Source organism: Lepisma saccharinum, chromosome 30 (assembly GCF_977018435.1).
Source record: "Lepisma saccharinum chromosome 30, izLepSacc3.1, whole genome shotgun sequence".
Taxonomy (NCBI): Eukaryota; Metazoa; Arthropoda; class Insecta; order Zygentoma; family Lepismatidae; genus Lepisma; species Lepisma saccharinum.
Window position 1 is genome coordinate 31,812,736 of NC_139258.1, and position 23,754 is coordinate 31,836,489.

A 23,754-nucleotide genomic window follows, 5' to 3' on the forward strand; every position below is an offset into this window, starting at 1 on the left:
GTTTTTAACGTTAATTTTCTAACGTCTTTTTTATATAAATAAAATTATTTGTTGTTGATATTTGACATGTAGGCTGACAAAATCCAATATTGCCACTTCATTCTGAATACGTTTTTTACGATTTCTCATTTCGTTGGTTCACTTCCTTCTACCCCTGAGATGACTGCTGATCTTCTGGCTGGTAGGCTATGATGTTTGGTCTACTGGATGCGTTTTACAGCTAATAATGTGGTTGGTAGTTAGTCATTTTTCACAAAATTTGTGTGTTCCTTGCTGTTTCGCTGCAGGAAATGACGTGGGTCGGGTACCATATTCTACACCCTCGAATTTTCAATTTTTTTTTCTTTCATTATGAAGATTATGTGATCCTAATTGTGAATTAAAAAAATGGAGCGCGGAAAGAAGTATTTACGACTGTACAGTCGTTTAAAGTTGAGATTTTGTCGTTTGAATTTGTTGAGTCCAAATTTCCCACTGATTCCAGGTTCTGCCCCTGGGGTAATTGACTTACTGCCCTCTATAGAGTCGCTTTTAAAGGCATGTTAGAAATTGCCCTCAACACTATTTCTCACTGTTTTCCGCATTGACACTTGACACATCAAGATACCAAATGAAGGCTAAAATTAAATCTAAGAACATAACTTACCTCTTTTTACCAAGGCCATGCACTGAATTGCAGGTCGAAGTTAAATTTGTAAGTCCAAAAATGAAGTAACTCCTACGTTGAAAGTCCTTGTTGTCCTTTTCCACAGAATACCACCCTCCACTCCCTTCCCATCATAAAAATAAGCAGTCACAAATTATGCCATCCCACAAGGCATTTAGAAAAAACAACCCTCCCCTTTACAGCCTGCAGTTGCCAAAAAGAAATAATTAGTTCCAATTTCTGAAGTCGCATAAATGAAATCCAATGTCTGAAATGTCCAATCTGCCAATATATCACACAAATAACATATCCCAATTGCACAAGTCAATCATAAGAAGAAAAAGAAAAAAATCAGACGTGCCTTGTGACATGAATCCATGTTCTGAAATCTTCAGACTTGCGCCTATGACATGAATCCATCATTTGCCATCATAGAAGATCTGAAAAACCTTTTTGACGTTACGCAAGGAATTTTAATTCCATAAAAAAACGTAAGTTTCGTAGCACGTAGATCAAAAAAATTAACTTCCACGCTATTTGCAAACGCTGTTTGTTATGAGGAACTAAATATTTTCACGAAAATATTCAAAATGTGCCTGAAATCGAGGGTGTAGTAAGGGGTACCGGAGCCAATGACGTCACAGATACGATCAAATGTTGTGTTGGGTTGCCAGCATCCAGGTGGGAAAAAACTTTTTTGAACGGCTGTAGCGTCGAATCGACGCACTGAGAAAAGTTGTTTTGTTTTCATGTCCTTTATACGAATCTGTGGTCCATGGGCACCATTAAAATGACACCCTGTATATTTATATATACTCGTATAGAGCCTCAATCCCACCACTCACTCACTGACTGACATAAATGTTCTCCATGAAGGAAGCCCCGATGCAAAAAATGCCCAATTACGACCCCCCATGGAATCATCCCAAAATGCTGAAAAAATTTAAAAATCGCTCACTTGGCCCCTTTTTAAGGGTGAAAATGCCCTTTTTCATGTCCTTAGCAACCTGCTTACACAGGCATATTTTTTTTTACCCACATTGTTTGATTAGTCTTCATTGTCAAGAGTTATGACCAATATTGTTCCTTACTCAACAAACCACATAGCTTGAATGGAAGCAAGCTTCTCCAGGAATGATGTGATCAGCACCATGCCCCTGTAACCCACTTTATACGACGCTGGGTGGTTGCAGGAGCTGCTTGAACAGGTGGAAAAAGTCCCAGTTTTCATTGTTAATTCTTATTTTGCAACATTGGGAGGAAAAGTAAATGACAGACAGTTAATATTTGTCTTGTATTTTATACAAAAAAGGACATTTATCACACAAACATAAAACAACTCAAGGCATTATAATATAAAATGTATGTACAAATGAATGCTTTCTTTCATACAACCAACTTTCTGCTTTCTCTTCAGCATTTTTAACAAAAATCAAAGAGGAACAAGGAAATGAGGAAACCTTTGTTTATGATCACAGTTCCATTTCCTACTTATAATTTTATTAATTTTGTAACCATATTTCTTCTTGTTATGCACTCTTCACTTAACCAACATCTTACATTTTACAAGCGCTTGCTGAACTGCTACAAACAAACAGGTTATACTGAAAATGTATTTCATAAGGTATAATTTGATGTACTTTTAAAAATAAAATATATTCGTGGAAAGGAATAAGTACGAAGCAGCTCTTTATGGAATTCACATTAGTATAACTTAGGCTTGAAATGCAGTAATAACAAATGAATAAGGAAACAGAAAAAGGCTAGATTATGTTTAAATATTCATTCAACTTTTGAGAGTTAAGTGTGAGAGAAGAGTACAAAATGCAATAGAAATTACAATGACATAAGTTTCAGCACTAATGTTTCTTACCCATTGTATTATCACTACTATTTTTAACTACTTACATTTATTTACATTATTGATACGGATACCCAACTAAGGATGTTCCACCACTACCAAAATCACTCACTCACTCTCTCTCTCTTTCACATACAGGTAATACACTATAAAGTATATGTAAAGTAGATTTAAAACAAAAAATCAAAAATTAAAACTAAATTTCAATTTGTTCGTCATCTGCTTGCATTAAAATAACTTTTCCTTTGTAAACTCATATTTATTACCTACATACACATGACATTCTCTTGTAAAAGTAAAGACTGAATTTTGAACAATATTCACAGTTTTTAAGTAAGAGAAATACACATAGCCGTATGTATGTGCTGAATAAAGGCAAAGAGTACAAAAATGGTAACAGTCAACAATAAATTTCCTTTGTCAACAGAAGTAACTTGTGCTTAAAGTAATATAAAGTGAATTTAACTCAAATTAGGCATACATTGTACTCTTTCCAGTCTAATGTTACAACACAGCTACTGCAAATGTTACATGGGTATCTACAATATATTCCCATCAATACTTTATAATTCCATGTAAGCTGCTTCGTATATTACTCCGAAGAACAGAGAAATAAAAATTGGTATATAGAAAGTGAAAAAGTTTCTCACTGCCGTTTAATACAACCATCTACATACATTTCTCTTCACACCTTCTCTTTAAGCCACACTTTTATTATTTATTATATAATTGTTAGGTTTTGATGAAATTTGTGTACAAATGCAAATACTGTGTTGTTTCATTTATGATTCTTAACATGCTATCCAAATGTAATTCATGGTACAAAAGTTATGTTACAGTGTTGCTAAAATCGTTTCAATACAGACTGTCAGTGTTGTGTGTGTATTATAACACATATATGGCAAGGGGAGGAGGAGACCTATGACATGCACAAAATATATATATATATCTATGTTAAAAGCCTCACAGCACTGAAGATGAAATATTTTAACATTGCATTTACACACAAGAGAACAATGATGTTTCAACAGAATCAAAATATACTCATTCCGAGTAGTAGAGCTTCTTAACTTTTGTTTTGTTCTTACATACAACGATGCAGTGAATATAATCTTTTCCCAGTTAACAATATAATTTTCTAGCTGTGTTAGGTACACACATGGGCATACAGGGGACAAAATGGATCTATCAACTGCACGATAAGCTGTAACAAACACTTATTACCTCACTATATCTACTGAAAAAAAAAATGGTCCATGTGTTGGTTCCCATATGCGCAAAATAGACTGGTTGACTGAACCACTGCATACTAATGGATCAATATAAATACAGGCATGTATTTTTCATTTACCAAATGCATCTTTTTGCTACTGGAATACAAGTTCTAAAGCTAGAATAGCATATATGTGACATTAAAGATTCCACAAAGTACAACATACCCATTTCTAAAGTGGGAAGATTAAAATCGTCTGCTCTACTAATAACTGTTCTTGTCTGTAAAATGCATCACATATGTCTGGTGGATGTATTTAGTCGCGGATTTCTGATTTTATTTTCCTGTACTTTGAATATATATAAAAAGAAGTCATAGTCACATGTACACAATTTATCTAAATACATAAAAAAAAACATTTAAATACTAGTGCTGCCTTCATTGTGCGTGACTATGACACAATGTTACGGAATTCTTATTTACATGTATATACACTTACACGAAAAACAGAACTTGTAAAATACAAACTGGCCTCTTTCTCTGTTGCTGCTCAACGTAACTCTTTGTTCTTTCATAAAACTGTTTTCGCAAGAGAAGAGGAAGTAACGTAACTGCTTAATTTTTTTCCTTGAAAAACTTCACAAAAATATTATACAGTCTTCTTTCCCTATTTTTTACAAGCATTTCATGTCTGCAGGGATGCAATCTACCATTTGATGGTTAAATTACACCAACGAAACTGTATGCTACGAGTCTAGATCTTCTTCTCTCTGGCTTGAAAAGTAGGACACTAGGCCACCAAACTCACCACTTTCTTCTTCATCTCCACCTTTATTTTCACTTTCGTACTGTCCACCTTCACTTCGCTGAAGATTTTCTCCCGACATATCAGAATACTGATCTGAATACGATGAGTCTTGGTATGAAGGGGAGACCGGCACGGACTCCTCCACCGCAGGGTAAGTGTTAAAGTGATAATTCGGTGGTTGGTACGAAGAGTAATTCCTTGAACCTGGCTGGAGATGGTTCCCAAGGTTACCAGGTGGATATGGATGACGTGACGGTGAATTCTCTGTCGGAAATCTGACCGATGGTTGTGGAGGAGGAGGTGGCGGTGCTGGTGGTTGCTGTTGCATGCCCATTATGTTCGGCTGAATGGGGGGCATACCTGTTCGCGAATACGGAGGTGGTGGGGTATGTGTCGACTGCACACGAGAAGACTTGGATATCGGACTTGAGATTGGAATGTGTGGAGACGTTGACGGAACCGGGTGCGGTGAGCCACCCTGCGCCCTCATTGGTCCTATGTTGTCACCTGGTCGTATAGGCCCTGCAGAATCCATTCCGTGATACATAGGGGGGTTTATGGGACACGACGGCGAAGGAACATGTGTGGATGACGAAGGTGCAGCAGTGGGTGGTCCAGGGTGCCTCATTCGCAGCATCGGAGAAGGGTTTTGCATTGGACGCATTCCAGGCCTATTTCCGCTGTAAAGTCCTTGCACACCGGGCACATTGGGCAGAGGTACAGTATTCAAACCTGATGCAGGTCGGGGTGGCTGATACGGACCCTGTAGCCTTTTATTCTGTCCTGGAAGTCCAGGGCCTCCAGCATATGGAGGTGGGGGAACCCTTGGTCTCATCGTCTCCCCAAAATATTTGGGCCCAGAAGAAGGGAATGGTTGCTGTAGCAGCCTGGATATCACGCCACCTTGCTGAGTGCCAAATGGGAAGGGAGGTGGCCCGCCACTTCTAGGTGCACCACTATTAGGAACAGGGGGTATGACAGCCGAGCTGTCCTCAACAGGTTCGCTCTCCATGACTTCAGGTTTGGCATGCATTTCTGGCAAGTTTGGTTTTACGGTTTCAGTCTTATTGGAATCTAAAGTAACCGGTACAGGTTCTTCGTCTTCTACGTCATCATCAAAATCATCATCAATTCCTTCTAAAATTGCACTTTCTTCATCTTCGTCCTTTTCTATATGGATACCCAGATCTTTGTTCTCCTTCAGTGTGTTGGCTAAAGAAATTGGAGATGCATCTTCCCTAATAGCTATTCTTACTCTGCCAATGGTAGCTGGTGGTTCAGTTTCTTTTGGCTCCATGCATTTTGTTTCCGGCAATTCAACTTCTTTCTTCCTTTCCACAGTGCTCTTTTCTTCAACCACCAATGCCTCCTTCATCTTCTCAACATTAACATCCACTTCTTCCTTCTTCTCATCAACTTTCTGTTCCTTTTCCTTCTTATCCAATAGCTGAATATTATTTTTTACAGTAATCTTTGTTTCTTTCTTTTTCTCAATTTCTTCGCGAACTTTCTTCACAGGTTGTATTTCTTCTTCTTCTTCTTCCTCTTCCTCCTCCTCTTCCTCTTCATCACTTTCTTCCTCTTCTTTCTTCTTTTCCTTTTCACTATTTTCAGGTTCATCTTCATTATCATCCTCCTCTTCCTCATCTTCACTGTCCCTGATAACATTTCTTTTAAGCTTGATGCATTTTATTTTTAAAGGTGGTTGCTTTGACTGTGCCTTTCTTTTCGGCTTTTCCTCACCTGAAAATAAGTTGGAAAGAAAATTATATAGTTAATTTAAAATTACGACATTGAGTTAAATTACAAGTAAAATTATTTTTTTATTTCATGTTCATTCACCCACAACATCGGTTTGAATATAGGAATAAAACTGTTTTAAAAACATTTTAATAACTGAACATTCAATCGTGTTCAGGTTTAAAAAATAATATGAAATACTTCATTCAGAAATGCTTTTCCACAAATAAATCTTAATATAAAATTATGAATTATCAACATATTTTGGCATGTAGTAACTTCATTATATCTGAATACAGTGAAACCTCGATTTTACATTTACAGGGGGACCAAGTTGAAAGAACTTAAAATGCAGGAAAATGTCAAATCCGGGAAAATTGTATAGCATTTTGCTCTACTGGGACCATGAGAATTGAATGTATAATGTGAGAAAATGTAAAATCGGAGTTTCACTGTATATCAATTGGGCACATGCATGAAAGAATATAATCTATTGTATAGGTACGAGTGTTGTTCAATAAATAAGTTTCCCTGTGCCATAAAATTACAAAAATAATTGGATAACACTATGCACGTGGTTGACGAGCCCTATCTGTTGCCTTCAAGGAACGATAGGCATTTCTCCCGCAGACATGAAGGTGCATGCGCAGAGGGGAAGGAAACGATGGAACATGGTGAAACGCTAGGCTCGCGCCATTGGAGAGGGGGGAGGGGGGGGCAGCATGGCAAGTGCATGTGCATTGGACAGCTGGTGGCAGGAAGAAGTGCGTGCCGTGATTCGGTACGAATGGCCAAATGGCTTGACATCCACAGGAAGCTGGTTGCTGTGTACGGTGACACTGTAATGTCTGTGCAGATGGTCAGAAGGTGATGCAACATGTTCTCTGAAGGCAAGAGTTGGGATTTTTGATGAAGTTCGATCCGGACATCCCTCAACTGGCTCCGCTGATGAGAACATCGCGAAAGTGGATGAACTGATCTGGGAGAACGGAAGAATAAATGTTCGTGAGGTGGCCAACACATTGAACATTTCCCTTGGGACCGCACACAGCATCATCTATGAGGACTTGCGATACTGCAAAGTTTGTGCACGTTGAGTTCCTCAACAGCTCATTTCTGAACATCTTCAGACGAGAATGGAATGTAGCCTTGATGCTCTGGTTCTGGTTCCCAGAATTAATATTAATTGGCTTCTGTTTTCCTGCTCTAAATTGAATACATAATGAAATACGCCGTCGCAGATACAAGATGAACAAATGACAAACAAAGTTAATAGTGCTGTTTTGGTCCCCAGAATAGCGAGATCAACCACAATTAATTAGGTAAAAACTAATAATATTTGTATCATATATATTGTTTACTATATATTATATTATCTTATGTATTGTAAAATTGAACCAATAAATAAGAAATGTAAAGGTGAAATGTAAAAAATTCACGCAACTGACATCCTGGTATATTATAAGAAACCAGGACTATAAGCACAAACCCTGGAATGTATGCGGGTGAAGGTGGGCTTACTTCGGGGGTTGCCCCCCCCCCACTTTATTAAGTTGCCCGGTATTGTCAGACCTTAGAGCAAATCGGCAATTTGACACAAGCACCCTGCCCTACTCTCAGCTGGTGTCATCCTGCTCGACGACAATGCCCGCCCCCACACAATAAGCCAAGATTGCGCAATTGGGATGGGAATGGCTACAGCATCCACCTTGCAGCCCTGATTTAGGACCTAGCATTTTTTCCCACACATGAAGAATGAGTTGCAAGGCCAGCGTTAACGAGCTGATGAGGAAGTCCAGGCTGCAGTAGATGAGTGTTGCAAGGCCTGAGCCCAGACTTTTTTACACAGGGCTTCGAGAAGGATTGGGACAAATGCCTCAATGTGCAAGGCGATTATGTTGACAAGTAGTACAGGTATGTACTTATCTAGACAAGCTGAGTTTGCATGTATATTTTACCAAATAAAAATATTACAATACAGTAGAACCTTGGTAACTCGAACTTGAGGGGAAAAAGAAAAAAATTCGAGGTATCAAGGATTTCGACTTACCAAGGTTCGAGTTATCGAGGGCCAAAATCGCCGACTAAGAGTTATAGAGGTCTAAAGTTTACTGACCCTTCTGAACGTCAGCACGGTGGGGGAGTTCAAGTCCCGACACTATTGTTGATCACCTGACATTGTACGTACACACCCTACACTTCGACTTATTGAGTCTGTGCGACTAAAACTTCGAGTTATAGAGGTGATTAGAATTAACTTACTCATAGAGGTTTCTCACACTCTACATTCGTGTTACTGACCTCGAACAGCATTCCATAAACTGTACCAAAAATTCATCTTATCAAGGTTTTATTCGAGTTGTTGAGGTAAAATTACTATTGAGTGTTAAGGACAATTCAAGGGGATTACAAAAAAATTAGACTTATCAAGGAATTCGAGATGTTGCGGTTCGAATTATTAAGGTTCCACTGTATAGGGAAACTTATTTTTTTAACGATCCTCGTATATACAATACTAGAATGAGTTTTGTCATAGAATAAAATAGTAATTTATGCATTATGTGGATGACATTTAACAAATATTCACCATTGTTGATTTTTTTTGGCACCCTTGGGAGTAGAATTTAGCCCATGGAACACTAAAAGTTATATTCAAAATTACATTATTTATTAACCTTTATTCACTGGGGCCTGTTTAAGCTTGTAAACCTCTTAGATCTGGGGATCCTACCAAGTTGTAACATGTAGCTTTTAAAAACCAGACTTTTTCAGATAATACTAATAAAACAAATGCAGAGATGAAATGTTTCTAAATGTTACATAAATAACAAATAGAAGAACAAACAGTAATTCTATATAAGTAGCAAAAAAATATTTTAATTGCCTATTGATTTCAGTGGCATGCAGCTAGTTCAATATAGTTGTGTTGATATTTCAATTGTTTTATAATCAGTTGTTATTTATTATTAGTGAACATTTGAAAGAAGTAAAAAAAAAAAACATGAGTCAAAATCAGCTGTGTGTTTCAATATATTAAGTCATCAGGACACACAATCAACAGAATTAATATAATACACAAAACAGAACAGTAAGACTCCAATGTGTATTAAAAAACCTTACAAGATCCTTCAGTATAATCCAAGTCTCAACACAGATCAAGTACAATCCCTTCTACTTTTGGCATTGAATAAAAAAAATATTAAAAAATTGCAATAAAGTAATTGGAACTAGCCTGAAAAGGGTTTAAATTTGCCATATATTTGCACACAATACATTGTGGACAGACTGTGATCTGTATCTTACACATAGAGGCACATATTTTTGGTAAATAAAAAAGCAAAATTTTGGTACAAAAATAGAGTGAATTTCGGGTTCAAAAGCGGTAAATAAAATCAAATATCGGTGTTGTAGCAGTGAAAAATTGGATGAAAAGTGGTATATAAAAATAAATTTTTGGTTTAAAACTTGTGAATATACAGGAAAACCTTGTTAATACGATATTGGTTAATACGAAGTACCCTTTAATCCGAAGTTCTTCCCATTTCCCAGCCAATAAGATAGGATTTTTAATGTATTTCGGTAAGGATAAATCGAAATACTGATAATTTTAATATGAAGCTGTTTACAAGATCCTTTGGGAAAACTGGTTTCGGTTAATTCGAAGTAGACACCTGCGTAAGTCGAGAAGAGAAGACCGAATGTGGAGAGAGCTTGGACATTATTTTAACTTGACCTTGACATGTTTCCTTGTCCTAAGAGCTGCTGACAACTCGAGGGAAGCAGCCCGAAATGCCCGCTGGACATTGACATTCTTTGTCAATGTGCATGGCAGGACAAGCTCTTTCCCCGCTGAATGCGCCACCTTGGAATTATACTCGTGCTAGATGAGAAATGAGAGATAAAATCGCAGGAATGTTCCAAAATACAAGATGTGTCGCGCCTGGAAGTCTCACCCATCTGTCTAGCTCTGAGCTCGAGATACAGCAATTTCCCGTGAGCGAGCAACTTTTGGCCTGGTAGCCGACAACCGGTAACCACTTTCATTAAAAGCGTGTTCTTTGTGCCCTGTAGAACTTCATAAACAAAAATGGAAACTGTTACAGATAATCAAAGCCGCATAGGCCAACTAAATATCGTCAACCCGCTTAATGCGTTGTCATCTAGGTTTCCCGCAAAAGTTGACGTCGATCTTACGTATGTTGCAACTCCAGTTTCCCGCTTCATACGTTTCCCAATGGTCATAAAATTTGCCAAAACAGTGTTTTGTTGTCTGAGTGACTTCTCCCCTTTTTCTATCAGCAAACGGGGGGGGGGGGGGGGTGTCCATGGCTTATCGTTTCGGCCACGATTTTCTTGCTCGTGTGTGCACACGGGCTCCTTTCCTTTGGTGTCTAAAAAAAAGCAACCAGTTCTGAATACCTTCTTCAAAACGAACAAACCGCATGATAAGTAAAAGAAAAGTGACCCCTTTCCTTCTTCTACAACAGCTCATTATCCGCCACTGGTGTGCATGGTAATGTGCAGAATTCAGATCCCTCTTTCTTGTTTGAATGCAGCTGTCTGGATAGGAAATATTGCCCGTATTATTGTCTGTTGGATGGTAAAAGGTAATGCAAGGATCATTTTTCTTTTTCACACTGCTGATGACAGTTCGGTCTTCGATGCTTGCCGATAACTGCAATGACTCATCCAGTGCGAAGAAGGAATAAGCGTCATTGTTTTGAATCTCGCAAAGCCATATAATCCCCACTTTTCTTCAGAACCATTAGCAGGCTGCTGTTAAAAAAAAAAAAACGCAATGTTCAATGTAGGAATACGAGACGAAAAGTTTTGGCGGAGCGAGTGTTTGACCTCCAGAATACTCCTGAAACCTACAATAAATTGTCGATTAATCTGAAAATACGCAAGTTTCGTAAAGCTTGTCTTTAGTTCATTTTATGCTGATGAGCTAAGCGGGACTAAATATACAGTTTAAAGTGGGATCCAAACCAGAGTGATTATCGAGTGCGGCACTGTTTAATGTGTCCTAGGATACACATTCGGTGCAAACAGATCACAAGTTGTGTGTTTACTTTTTCAGTGGATTACAATGCAAGTTGAGGAAGAGTTTGAACTGATCCCTGCAAAAGGGAGGGGGGCAAATATGAAGTTAACTGAAGCAAAGAATACGTGACTTTTTTTACAACCAGAACGAAATTTACAGCCCCGATTTTTTTGTTTTGTTTTGTATTGTGCCAGGGAATGGTTGTGTTCTCTCCCAAGAGAATCTTCTCTTACCAGTTAATCCTGTAACGGACAATGTTCTAGTGAACGCACATAAAATCCAATATTCATTCTGTCCGATTATCTCCCGTCTCTTGCTCGCGCCAGTGTGACTACTGTCAAGATTCTTCAGAGTTTCACTTCTTGCAATAAACGAGATTGTTTTCCTTTCCCTAGGTCTCCGTGCAAACGGGTTTCCCATGAACTAAAATTGTAAGAATTTCGTGGAAGAGCAACGACTTTGCACAATTAAAAGAAAATGCCGTTTTTTAAAATACTTGTTGGCACAACATGCATCCCGTGCATAACCGGTTGTATAACTAGGCAGGATAAATGGTGTTAACCATCTCCTTGGAATCTTTGTGTCCACGTTAGCCCCATGTTCTCACTTTGTGTAACATTTTTTACACTTTCTTTAAAACGTACAATATTATTATATAGTACATATAAAGCTTATTTTCTGAACTACCACCAAGTATAAAACATCCTTTGTGGTGGTAATTTATACTCTACTTTATTTACACCTGAAAACAGGTGCCATCTTGAAAAGTTTGGATAACTCGAAGTTGTTTAATACGAGGTTGACATTTTTTGGCCCCTTGAACTTCGTATTAACGAGGTTTTCCTGTAATCCTAAATTTGATTTAAAAACTACACTTATTCCACAGAATTAACATTTCACTTCTAATAGTACAGTTATGTAGTTATCAGAGTATTAAGTTTATTTCTGTGTAAAGGAGTCCATTTTTGCTTCTCCAATATTAACAGCAGAATTAATAAATTTTCCAGGAATTGCATAACTCTCAGGATAATTCCAACCTCAGAAGGTGTTACGTCGGTGAATAAACCCTGAATTTCATGTTTAAGAGTAAATTTCGCTTTTTGCAGTTCATTTCGCATTATTTCGTGACAAAACATGGTCACAAAATGCATCTCACACCTTTCAAAAACATGAAAAATTAACACTACAATGTGTTTTTTCAAATTTCGTTTTTTTTGTCAAAAACGAAATATGCATGCCCCTACTTATACAGCTTGACAGAGAGTCACTGAAATCGAGAGGCGATCAAAATAATTTTCAACAAGTAACAATGCTAAAAGAAAGAATAAGTTTGAATTTAATAGCCATTATCAATTTATATCATTTTACAATGTATGATGTTACATCAAGATAATGCAAACATTTCGATACGAAAGGCACTGAAATGAAGAGAATATGTTTCCCACAGTCTTCTCTGTAGAGGCTTGAACATTAAGTTCTATAAGTTTTCCTATACATAATTTTAATACAAAAGTTGAAGTCCTGTAAAAAGATAAAGATACTGAAACAATTTTATGTTAATAAAATATTCAGAAAAAAATCCTGCGAAACGATCTAAACATACTCATAAGTCCAGAGCCAACTCATTAAACTATGGCATAAGCTTTTTTACTTGTTTTCAAAATTATTCAGTAATGTGAACAGAAACGAAAGAAAGAAGAAAAATCTGTATTACGTTGAACAGGAAGATGGTATAACCAGAAGAAAAAAATGCTGTCACGAAGTTTAAGATAAAGTCTTAGTTATTTTTTCTTTCTGTCTCTTTCTTCAGATGCGGATAATACTAATACAGAAACTGGTGCCAAAGGGTTGCAGATGTCTGGGAAACCCAGGAAACATGGAGCTTTACTCAGATAAATGAGGTAACATGGAAAAAAAAAAAAAAAAGTGGTCATAAAAAATGTGTTTAGCACATTACTTTTTCTCATCTAGGTGAAAGACTCATTGAAAAAATCGAGAGAAACCAACATCCAGTCCACTTATATAATATCAATAAACAAGAGGGGTTGCTCAAGGATTACTAAACCATAATGGCATGTTTGTTGTCAATTTTCCAAAAGGTACATCTGTAAGAAAATACAAAAAATTTGGAAGGTAATAGGGTCATTCCAAGTCAAATCACCCAAGGTCTGAACCTTGACATCTCAGAAATTGATAATTTTTGGTGCATTGGTAGTATCAGTAAAGTTAACGAAAACTGCCAAATTACAGATATTTTGGGGACTTTCAAGAAAGAAAAAATCTCAAAATTTGATGCCATTTTGAAATTTTTAAACAGCTGTAGATCAAAAACTATTTGACCTAGAGAGCTCAAATTGGTGTCATTCTCTTCTGCTTTTAATGAGCTTTAATTTGAAAAGGAACATTACTGTGGTATTTGGATTTTGTAATTTTTAAGAAACTCGAAACAAAGGGTTTTTGAAAATTTCAAAAACACCATTTTTAATTTTCTTTTAAAAAATATATGTTTTGAAGACATCAACTGACTATTTGTGTGCAGAATTTCATCCTAATACAAGTTCTGGAACATCACCACTTACAAAATATGTCAAATATGTCGAGTAACAAACTAATGCCATATGCTGCAGGGTAATGAAAGGTTTAATTTTAATACATTTTAAGGACATGCGGAATAGTCTCCACGGGGCTCTTTCCCCGTGGCAGTGTTGCCAACTTAGCTCTCTTGGAGCCAGATCTGGCTCTTTCGTGCACTCGTTTGGCTGTGAACTGGGTGCCTGCCCCCATGCCCCACTATGATGCCATCACTGGTTTCAGCCCACATTAACCAACTTTTGCCATGATTATACATTTTGCACATGACGTGATATTGTTATATTGACTGCATCGCCACACCCCCTCTACCAGCTACTTTTTTTATAGTGCAGTGTTGATGTGAAATTGGCATAATATTGTTATCAGGGAATCCTTTATTTTCGATTTCATATGATGCCTCCGGATCTAGATGGTGAAAAGTAAGAATAAATTGTCATCAATTTAGAGTTAACAGTAATAGAAGTGCTCCACCCCTTTGACAAACAACTAACATTACTCTAGGAAGCACTTCATAAATCTAGCTCCTTCAAAATCAGTCTTAACTCCATTTAAGGTGAAATTTAGCTCTTTTATGTGCATCAGGTTTGGCAACACTGCCAGGATGGCCGTAGGAGGCAAGGAGAAATGCATTGGGCTTATGGGAGTATTATTTGATTTATTCTCTTGGGAATATCAAACTTCCGATGGAATAGAAAATTATATCAACGGGAAGAGGGTTGTTTGAAGATGTATTTCACCAGCGGAAAAGTCAAAGCTTCCATTTGATTAGCCCTAACTTGATGTTGAAGTTGATTCCCCATAAGGAATTCTTATTCATCATATTTTTCAAATATCGTGTCCAGCTTAATAATCAACATAAAAATGCTTCCACTTGCAACATGGAGAGAAATTCATACTCTTGATACACGCAGGTTGTTAAGTAGAAGTGTCCATCCGGGCAATATTGAAATAAATGCACACTTGGTGCGTAACTGTACCTCCTCCCCTTAAGCAGTGTATTTTTGTTAGTTAGGTAGTCAATATGATGTAGTGATGTCTGTTTCAGTTCAAATATATTTACCTATACTTGTGAAATGGCTGCCAAATAACTTTACATATCTGTACCCAATCACTTTGACTTTACATATCTGTACCCAATCACTTCAAATGCTTTACATTGGATGGCACAGCTGAACCCAAATGACTGAATATGTGAGAAAAGTAAAACAACAACATCCCTCATAATTACAAACTTTTAACTTTCACAGCTGATAATTTGCTATACAAACTTTTAAACTTTGACAGCTGATAATTTGCTATCTGTTGCACCTAGGGTAAAATCAATTGTACATTTGGTTTTTTATTCACATTCTACTGTTCTTTGATATCTCACACTACCCTCTCCCAATTCAAATATTAAGAGTTCACTCCGTTCACAACGTATGAAATTAAAAATAATACGGATGGGCCGATATGAAATTTTGACTGATACTGATCAAGTACCGATATAAAATTTGGCGATAAATGATATTCTACCGATCTGATATAAAATTCCAAATGGTCCTTGAAGAACCTGAATGGATGACTAACCTCCTAAAGAAATGTGCATTTTGAGGTGACTCCAGTATAAAGAAGTTGCACATTTGTACATTATTTTTAAAAAGTAGAGCATTGAGAATATCCATAAAAATTATAAAATAGAAAAATATTTCACTAAATTATAAGATATTTAGAGATTTATCAGATTGGTAAAATTATCGGTAGTTTTACCGATAAACTGATATGCCTATATCAGCTGAAATCGATAAAGTACCGATTAATCTGTCCCATCCCTACAAAATAATGATTCTGTTAACTAACCTGATTCGTTTTCACTTCCATTTTGCTCCTCATCTTCATCCTGAATAGGATTTTGATCCATATCCTCTTCGTCATCATCATTTGCTGAAGCAACATATTCATCTTCACTATCTTTCTTTCTTCCTTTTGCTTTATTCACATCCTAAAAAATACAATATATCTATATAAAAATCAAATCCAATGAATTTGTAATTATTCAAAATGCATTACACAACACAAATTGCTGTTAGTAATGTGGTGTTAAATTTATGTGCAATAATCTTGATTCAATACAGCAAGCCATATGGTGTAATTTTCAAATCCATGCCATAGACAGTTAAATTAAATAATAACTAACATTACAAAGGATCCCATGCAGTGGAATAATTAACAATCTTTGTTAACTCTTCTTCTTCAGAACCACTGGCGAGTTACTCGAAAGGAACAGTTGCAGAATCCAGACTACAAAGCCAATAATGGCAGCAACGAGACTTGTAGTAAGTATATGTTAACCAATGAAAAAGTTGTTTGGCCCACCTATAATGATCTTAATTGATTGATTTGGTTATTTTACATCACTTTCCCCCACGTTTGGTTACCCTCAACAATGAGGACAAATGGAAATAAGAAAAAAAATAGATGAAAGGACAATCACAAACACACAGAGCAAGACATGCCACAAGTCCTACAGGAGATTGTACCAGCTGGGAGTCGTCGCCATAGTCATGCTAGTCTGGAAGAATACAGTACAGGGTGTACTATGTGAGAAAGGCGTTGACATTTGGGTGTTTGTGGGAAAGTCAACCCTTGGTCTTCAATGAGTCGACACACTGCAGATGAAAGGAAACTTACTGGACTTGTCACTATGTGGCCACACATATCGAGTGTTTGGCTCACACTGAAGATTCTAAGTTCAAGCTCTGTCCAAGACAAGTGCATATCTGTGTGTCTTTCTCTCTCACGACTGTGGACACGATGGTGAAGGACAATCGCCGGATAACTGTACGTGAACTGGACATAGTTGTCAACCTGTGTCAGATCAATACACAGCATCCTGCACAGAGAATTTGGGTATCGGAAAGTATGTACCCCAGCACCTGAGGAACAAAAGGCTGCATGGATGGGAATATGCCTGGAATATCTCTGCCGATTCCACAAGGACAGACAGAGTTTCTTAGAGCAAATTGTGACTGAGCTGGTGCCACCATTTTGAGCCTGTAATGAAGAAAGCGAGCCAGGAATGGAGACATCCTGTGTCACCATGACCAAAGAAGGTAAAGTCATCTGCTTCAGGGGGCAAGGCCATGTTGACAGTGTTTTTCGATGTCCGTGGACTTCTGCTGCTGGAGTGGCTGTCAGCCGGTGCCACGATCAATACTGAATGTTATTGTGGCACCTTAGAAAACTCTGAGGGCCATCAAAAACGAACGGCCAGGAAAACTCTCACAAGGTGTGAGCATGCTCCACGATAACGCATCCCCCTACACTGCCAATGCAACGATGGGCACTCTGTGCTGTTTTTGGTGGGATGTTATGGAACACCCGCTGTACATCCCAGATCATTCCTCTTGTGAATTTCACATCTTTTGTCCACTGAAGAAGGCTCTGAAGGGTAAGCGTGGAAGAGTGGTTCAACACACAACCGGTGTCCTTCTTTGCATACGGTATCCAGAAACTTGTTCAGCATTGGAACAGTTGTCTGAACAGTGGATGTGCTTATTTGTAGCCTAGTGGGTGTGCTTATCTGTAGCCTATGTCAAAGTAATACCAGTACGCTATGTTTGTGATATTGTGCATTCTCTTGCATATAAACAGTGTTAGCTCCTACACCCTAGTCTATGTTTAATTTGAACGACTCTCATACATAACTGTGACATTTCTAAAAGAAAGCCCTTGCTGGATATTCAAAATATACAGTGGTACCCCAATTTTATGCTTCTGCATTTTACATCTTAACATGTTCAGACAAGTCATGTCCTGGCAAAAGGATATGTTAAATAACAAAGATGTTTACCTCCATCTTACATTAGCCATTAACTCTCAGGCTGTGCTGTCATATAATTTGATAGATGATCATCCCGTTAGCTGTGAAACGTTTTCCTTCACCCATTTGTTTTAGCAAGAGTTTCATTTGCCAAGTGATCTAGAAATGGTCAAACTGGGCACAGCTTAAAAAAGTTAAAAGCTCTTAGCCTACATTGAACTTCTGGAGGGTATGCATTTCATGTAACAGGAGGGGCAGCTCTCAAATGGGAAACACGGGCATTTAAATTTGACACTGAATCTAAAGCTTCATTCAAATTGCTGAGCAATTCTCCAAGCAATCTACAGGGTAATTCAAAAGTCCCTCAACAGCCCCTGTAAAATGTAAAGGAGTTAGGCTGAGTACATTGGCCTAGGGGATTACCATATGGATGGATGTGTTCCAAGCGGATGTCCACCATATTGAATTCAAACCAATGGGAAGGGGCTGTAATCAGGCTATAATTTTACGAGAAATGCAATGGTGAACGTTTTTAACCTACCTTTAATCAGGAAAAGTTACGACTCATGATTATAACAAATGTCTCATTTTCCAGGTGTGAGAAAACAGTGCCACAATGCTCTTAAGTGTGAGGAATGCATCAAGATAGTACTGCTGCAATTTCAAATTATTTCAATCAGACCCTCCAACGAGATCCAGCATCGCATGTGACATTTGCACAATTACTCCAAAAGTTCCAGGAGACAGGATCAGTCAACAACAGTCGACGATCAGGATGTCCCAGAATGTCCACCGACGCGTTTCAATGTCCCTGCATAAAGCAACTTCGAGACTCACCCACAGTACTACATGTGGGCAACCTTGGTACGCGGCCCTACCATACTCCTTGTGCCTTCATGGCACAGTATACTGCAAAGGGATAGATCTACATTTGTTTAATCGGAAAAATGTAAAATTTCGAAATAAAATCAGAGTTTCACTGTATACACCGTTTTGAATAGTCTAATGATGGACATTTAGATATACCGTGGAACCATGATTTTACATTATTCTGGGGACCAAGGTGAAGAAACTTAAAATCAAGGAAAATTTTATGACATTTTGCTCTGTTGGGACCATGAAGATTGAATGTATAATGTAGGAAAATTAAAATCCTGGAAAGTAAAACTGGAGTTCCCCTGTAGTCAAAAGATTGAAGAAAACAATAAAATTTGTACATATTCAAAAGAAGTCGTAAACAACTCAGAGGAAATGTTCATATTACAAATCTGACTAGTGAAATGATTCCATATATTGTATAGAACCCCACCTTGAAACCCCTGGCTACTTACATACACAAGAAAATGAATTCCAGTACCATATGTATTTTTCATATGGAAATATATTCAAATTGGACAAAATTGCAAAAACTATTCTTCTTCTAATTAGCAGGAAAATGGGAAAGGAAATCATACTTACAGAGTCACTATTAGAATCAAACTCCTCCTGATAGTTGATTTTCCTTCCTCGAGTTCTTCTGCCATGTTTGGAGTCATCCTCATCCAAACCATACTTCACCTAAGGAAATAAGTACTCAATTACTTCATCTCAATAATAATAGAAAAGTAGGAACCAAGAATAAAGATGGACACGGAAGAGTTGAGGGTAGTGGAGACCTTCAAATATCTAGGAAGCATAATTGAGAGAAGTGGAAGAATAGATGAGGTGGTAAACAGAAGAGGACAAATGGGTGGTGGACTATATCAAAGCGTTCAAAGATTGATATGGAACAGGGGCATGTACCTATGAAATGCAAGAAGGTAATATATAACACATACCATGTCAATAATTACGTACGGAGCAAAGACTTGGACAATGACAGAGAGAGACGAAAGAGAGATGCAGGCAGTGGAGATGAAATTTTTAAGGAGTATATTGGGGAAAACTAGTAGGGATAAAATATGGAATGAGAAGATTCGACAGACAGTGGAAGTGGTGAAGCTTCAAGACACGATAGATCAGGCACAGATGAGATGGTTCGGACACATGAAGAGAGTGGATGCAGAAAGCTACCAGTAAGAGCTTACAATGCACAAGGAGTGGGAATAAGGCTAAGGGGGAGACCAAGATGTTGGTGGAAAGAGCAGATAGCGGAAAGTGTTAGGAGAAGAGGACAAGATTGGAACACTGTGGAAAGAGAGGAGTGGTGGAAGACTAGGGAAAAAATGGAAAGGCTTGACTTCTATGCTGAACCAGCCAGAGGCAGGAAATGGCGAAGGATGATGACAAAATATGAAATGATTGGTACCCATGTATTGGTCCACCTCTAATACATGCAAAATGTGTTCATAAATAAGTAGCCTGCAAGCACCTACTCCAGACCTAAAATTGGAAAGACCTGTAATTTGTAGATCCACATATTTATGGTGAATAAAAGATCAAGATTTCGGTACAAAAACTTGGCATATTTTGGGATCAAAAGTCGTATATAAAATGGCATTTTGGTGCTAAAATGGTGAATAAAACACTAAATTTGATTTAAAAATTTGCTTATTGCTAGGGCTGAGCCAATACCAATACAGGGTATCAGTAAGTATCGGTTGGATTTCTCTCGCCGATACCACCCAATACCAAAGATTTTGAATGGCTTGATCGGCCAAGAGAAACAACTCATTTGTCAAGAATTATAGTTTTCAAAAGTTTGTTCACCCTTCCTTGTGACAGGTTGGGGTCCCGCACAAGAATTCCATGTACATTTCTGAAAATGATGCACCCTCCTGGGAAGCAGATGACAAGATCAAAAGCAGGGCTAAAGTGAAAGTGCTGCACCCAAAAGTGACACTGAAGGCATGTAACTGCCTGGTGGTCAACGCTAAACCATTCATTGCCAATTCTTGTTTGCAAACTCGTGGGTCAAAAACGTGACGTTTTCAAAACCAGCATTATTATAATGCTAGGCTCATTCCGGAGTTCCTGGAAAAGGGATGAATGTCACTGTGGGAGGGAGGCTCGTGGACTTTCTTCTTGTGCTCTACCCTTCTGTGTGTCTGTTGGTCGATGCCGACACTGAAGTGACTTGTTTTTATTGCAAATGACAGAGACTAATGGACAGCAAGGCATATACAGAGCTGCCAAACGAGCATGAAATAAATATCTGTATTTGTGTATATTTTTACGTCGTTTTCTTCCCTCTCCAGTTTATGTTTACATTTGTATTTATTTTGCATTCCTTGTGAAAGCTGTACACTATACGCACTACATAAATTTTATTTTACACACTATAACTTTCTCTCCTCTTAAAGACATGTATAATGAAATTGGGAATCATGAAATGAAGCAGGGACACTTATAATAGTAATCCACAGATTTTTTCGATGTATCTGCATCACTTTAATGCTTGCAACATTTCAAAAACTACTTCTTCTTTAGCATCCTCTGGGGGTAGAAAGAAGTCCACATAAAATGCGACAGGACATTTTAAGTGATATAATGTTGTGCGAGAGTAATTTGGAGTATTTAATATCATTCATAGAATGTGATGTGATGAGTCTTATGACTCAGTAACTAGCCTTTCTTACTTTAAACTGGAATTACAAGTATCAATATCAGCATCGGTATCGGTTGGAATCTGTTAAGGTATCGGCAAATGGTGGTATCGGCTCAGCCCTACTTATTACAGAAAATTAACATTTCGGTTCTAATAGCACATTTATATAGTTATGAGAGTGTTAGGTTTATTCCTGTATAAAGGAGTCCATTTTTGTTCCTCAAATATTTACAGCAAAATTAATCAATTTCCCGCAATTTGCATAACTCTCAGGATAATTAAGAAAGTGTTAAGTTGGTAATAAATCCTAAATTTCGTGTTTAAGAGTTTATTTTGCATTTTGCAGATCATTTAGCAACATTTCGTGACAAAACATGGTAGCAAAATACACCTCACACCTTTAAAACACACAAAAAGTGAACACTGCAATATGTTATTTCACATTTCGTGTTTTTGTCAAAAACTAAATATGCATGCCCTTAGTAATGGGTAATTTGTAATATGATTGCAAGAACAGTAACAGGTACAAAGGGGAAAAATAAAACTTACCCTTGACTTCTTCTTTTTCCTCTTCTTGTAGGACTCCAAATCAGAATCTGAATCCCATTTCTTCTTTTTCTTGGATTTTGATCTTCGTGGTATAGCTTGTTTACTGAAATGGAAAAAAAGCCCATTACAGGAAAACCTCAATCTTCGAATTAAACTATTTTGAGTTATCCAAATTTCTTTTCAAGATGGCACCTGTTCTTTGAGGTAGAAATAGAGTATAAGTTACCCCCATAAAAATGTTTTGCACAGGCACATGTTGTGGGAAGGAAAATAAATAGAACATGAAAAAGTTTCATCAAAAAGTCTTTAAATATGATATTTTCTTTTCATTGTGCAGTCGTTGCTCTTCCACGAAATTCTTATTACAACTCTAGTTCCTGGGAAACCCGTTGTATAGATACCTACAGAAAGGAAAACTATCTCTCGTTTATTACACGCGAAACTTGAAGTGAGAAAATGTGGCTCTACCAAGACTCAAACTAAAGTCTTTATGATATATCCAGCCATTGTTCTCGGGAGAAATAAAATCAGCATTCGGGTCTGGTCAAGTTGAAGAGATGTAGTAGCATCTTGTATACTTTATAGAGTGTGGAACTTGCTTTACATTTACACAACCTACATTAATGTCAATGTATAGCCTGCACCATTTAGAAAGCTAGTTGGTGAGCCCTTCTTGCAAATTCATATGCAGTGTGTGCCTATGATATAAACGAAAGACACAAATTAAGAATAAGGAAAGAAAGAGTGCTCTCATTATTCTACTATGATGTTCCTATCTGACGTTTATTATACCTGAATTGGTTAATTAACCAGACTGAACTTGGTACAACTTGACATGGAATGTTAAGGATCCATATTCAAGTTGTGGTCATGCAACATTTTTTCACTCACAATCATACAATGATACAGTAAAGGTAGCTACTTCTTGTTCCTTTCAAAGTACATTTAAGACAAATAAATAAATTGCATATAATATGGTTACCTTTTCTTCTTCTTTCCCCATGTTTCATCACTTTCTTCACTCTCCGACTGGTCCCATGGTCGAATGTTTCTTTTTCTTCGTGGTGCATCACTCTCCTCACTGTCATCATTAACTGGCGGGGGAAAAAATAACATGAGCACATCTCTTTCTACAGTTACATCAAGAAGGCAAGATTGAAATTTCTTCATGAATGCAGAAAGGAAGAAGTAAAATTTCTTCATCAATATGAAATTAATTATTTCCAAATGGTACTCTCATGTTATCATAACCATGGTATAAATTTCATTGTATTGGACAATATTGTTGAAAATTTTACCACTGTACCCAGTAGAAATGGGACAGATTAATTGGTATGCTTATTGATACTGGTCAATATTGGTAAAATTGCTGATTATTTGACCAATTAAAGGTAAAGCCATTCTCTGAAACATTGCAGCATGAAGGGTGTTGAGGTATGGGCACTACACATATACGATCTCAGCCATTGTGGAGGTGATGGTCACCTTTATCCCCCCCCCCCTCATAACCCTGGCACCTATTTTATTGGGAGGTTGGATGAGCCCCAGACATTTTATGCAGAAACATTGTCTGAAAAATTCCCACCCGAGATCACCAACCCTGGGTCTCCCTTATGACAGAGATGCCCTACAGAGACTGAACTACAGTGGCAGATAAACCACTGATACAGTGAAACTTACGTTCACATATTGTATACTTCCCTGCAATATACATTCAATCTTTATGGTCCCAATAGGGTATAATATTGTAAAAAAAAAAATCAAGTTTTTATATTTTCCTGTATTTAGTGTTTTTTTTACCTTAAACCCCAAAAGTGTAGAATTGCAATTTCACTTTATCTATAAATAGGCTGTCATTTAGTGTAAACTCTGCCATTTGTTATTATTTTTATGAATATAAACAATTATTTATCTGTTCTAGTTTTGTAGTTGTCTAAATAGGCAGGTTCTACTTCTAAATCAGCATCTGCAGA

The 23,754-nt window shown here is 37.4% G+C and overlaps 1 protein-coding gene across 1 annotated transcript in view; it reads right to left on the minus strand.

Moving 5' to 3' along the window:
* Nucleotides 1–1,930: 1,930 nt before the first annotated feature.
* Nucleotides 1,931–23,754, minus strand: part of LOC145981999 (uncharacterized) — a 100,334-nt gene continuing 78,510 nt past the window's right edge. Inside the window, exons 13-17 of the mRNA XM_083115533.1 lie at nucleotides 22,764–22,875; nucleotides 21,782–21,884; nucleotides 19,165–19,263; nucleotides 15,744–15,885; nucleotides 1,931–6,271 (exon numbers count right to left, since the gene is read on the minus strand). Of these exons, the coding sequence (XP_082971659.1) occupies nucleotides 4,467–6,271; nucleotides 15,744–15,885; nucleotides 19,165–19,263; nucleotides 21,782–21,884; nucleotides 22,764–22,875 (2,261 nt within the window). The 3' untranslated portion in view covers nucleotides 1,931–4,466. The remainder of the gene's footprint in view (nucleotides 6,272–15,743; nucleotides 15,886–19,164; nucleotides 19,264–21,781; nucleotides 21,885–22,763; nucleotides 22,876–23,754) is intronic.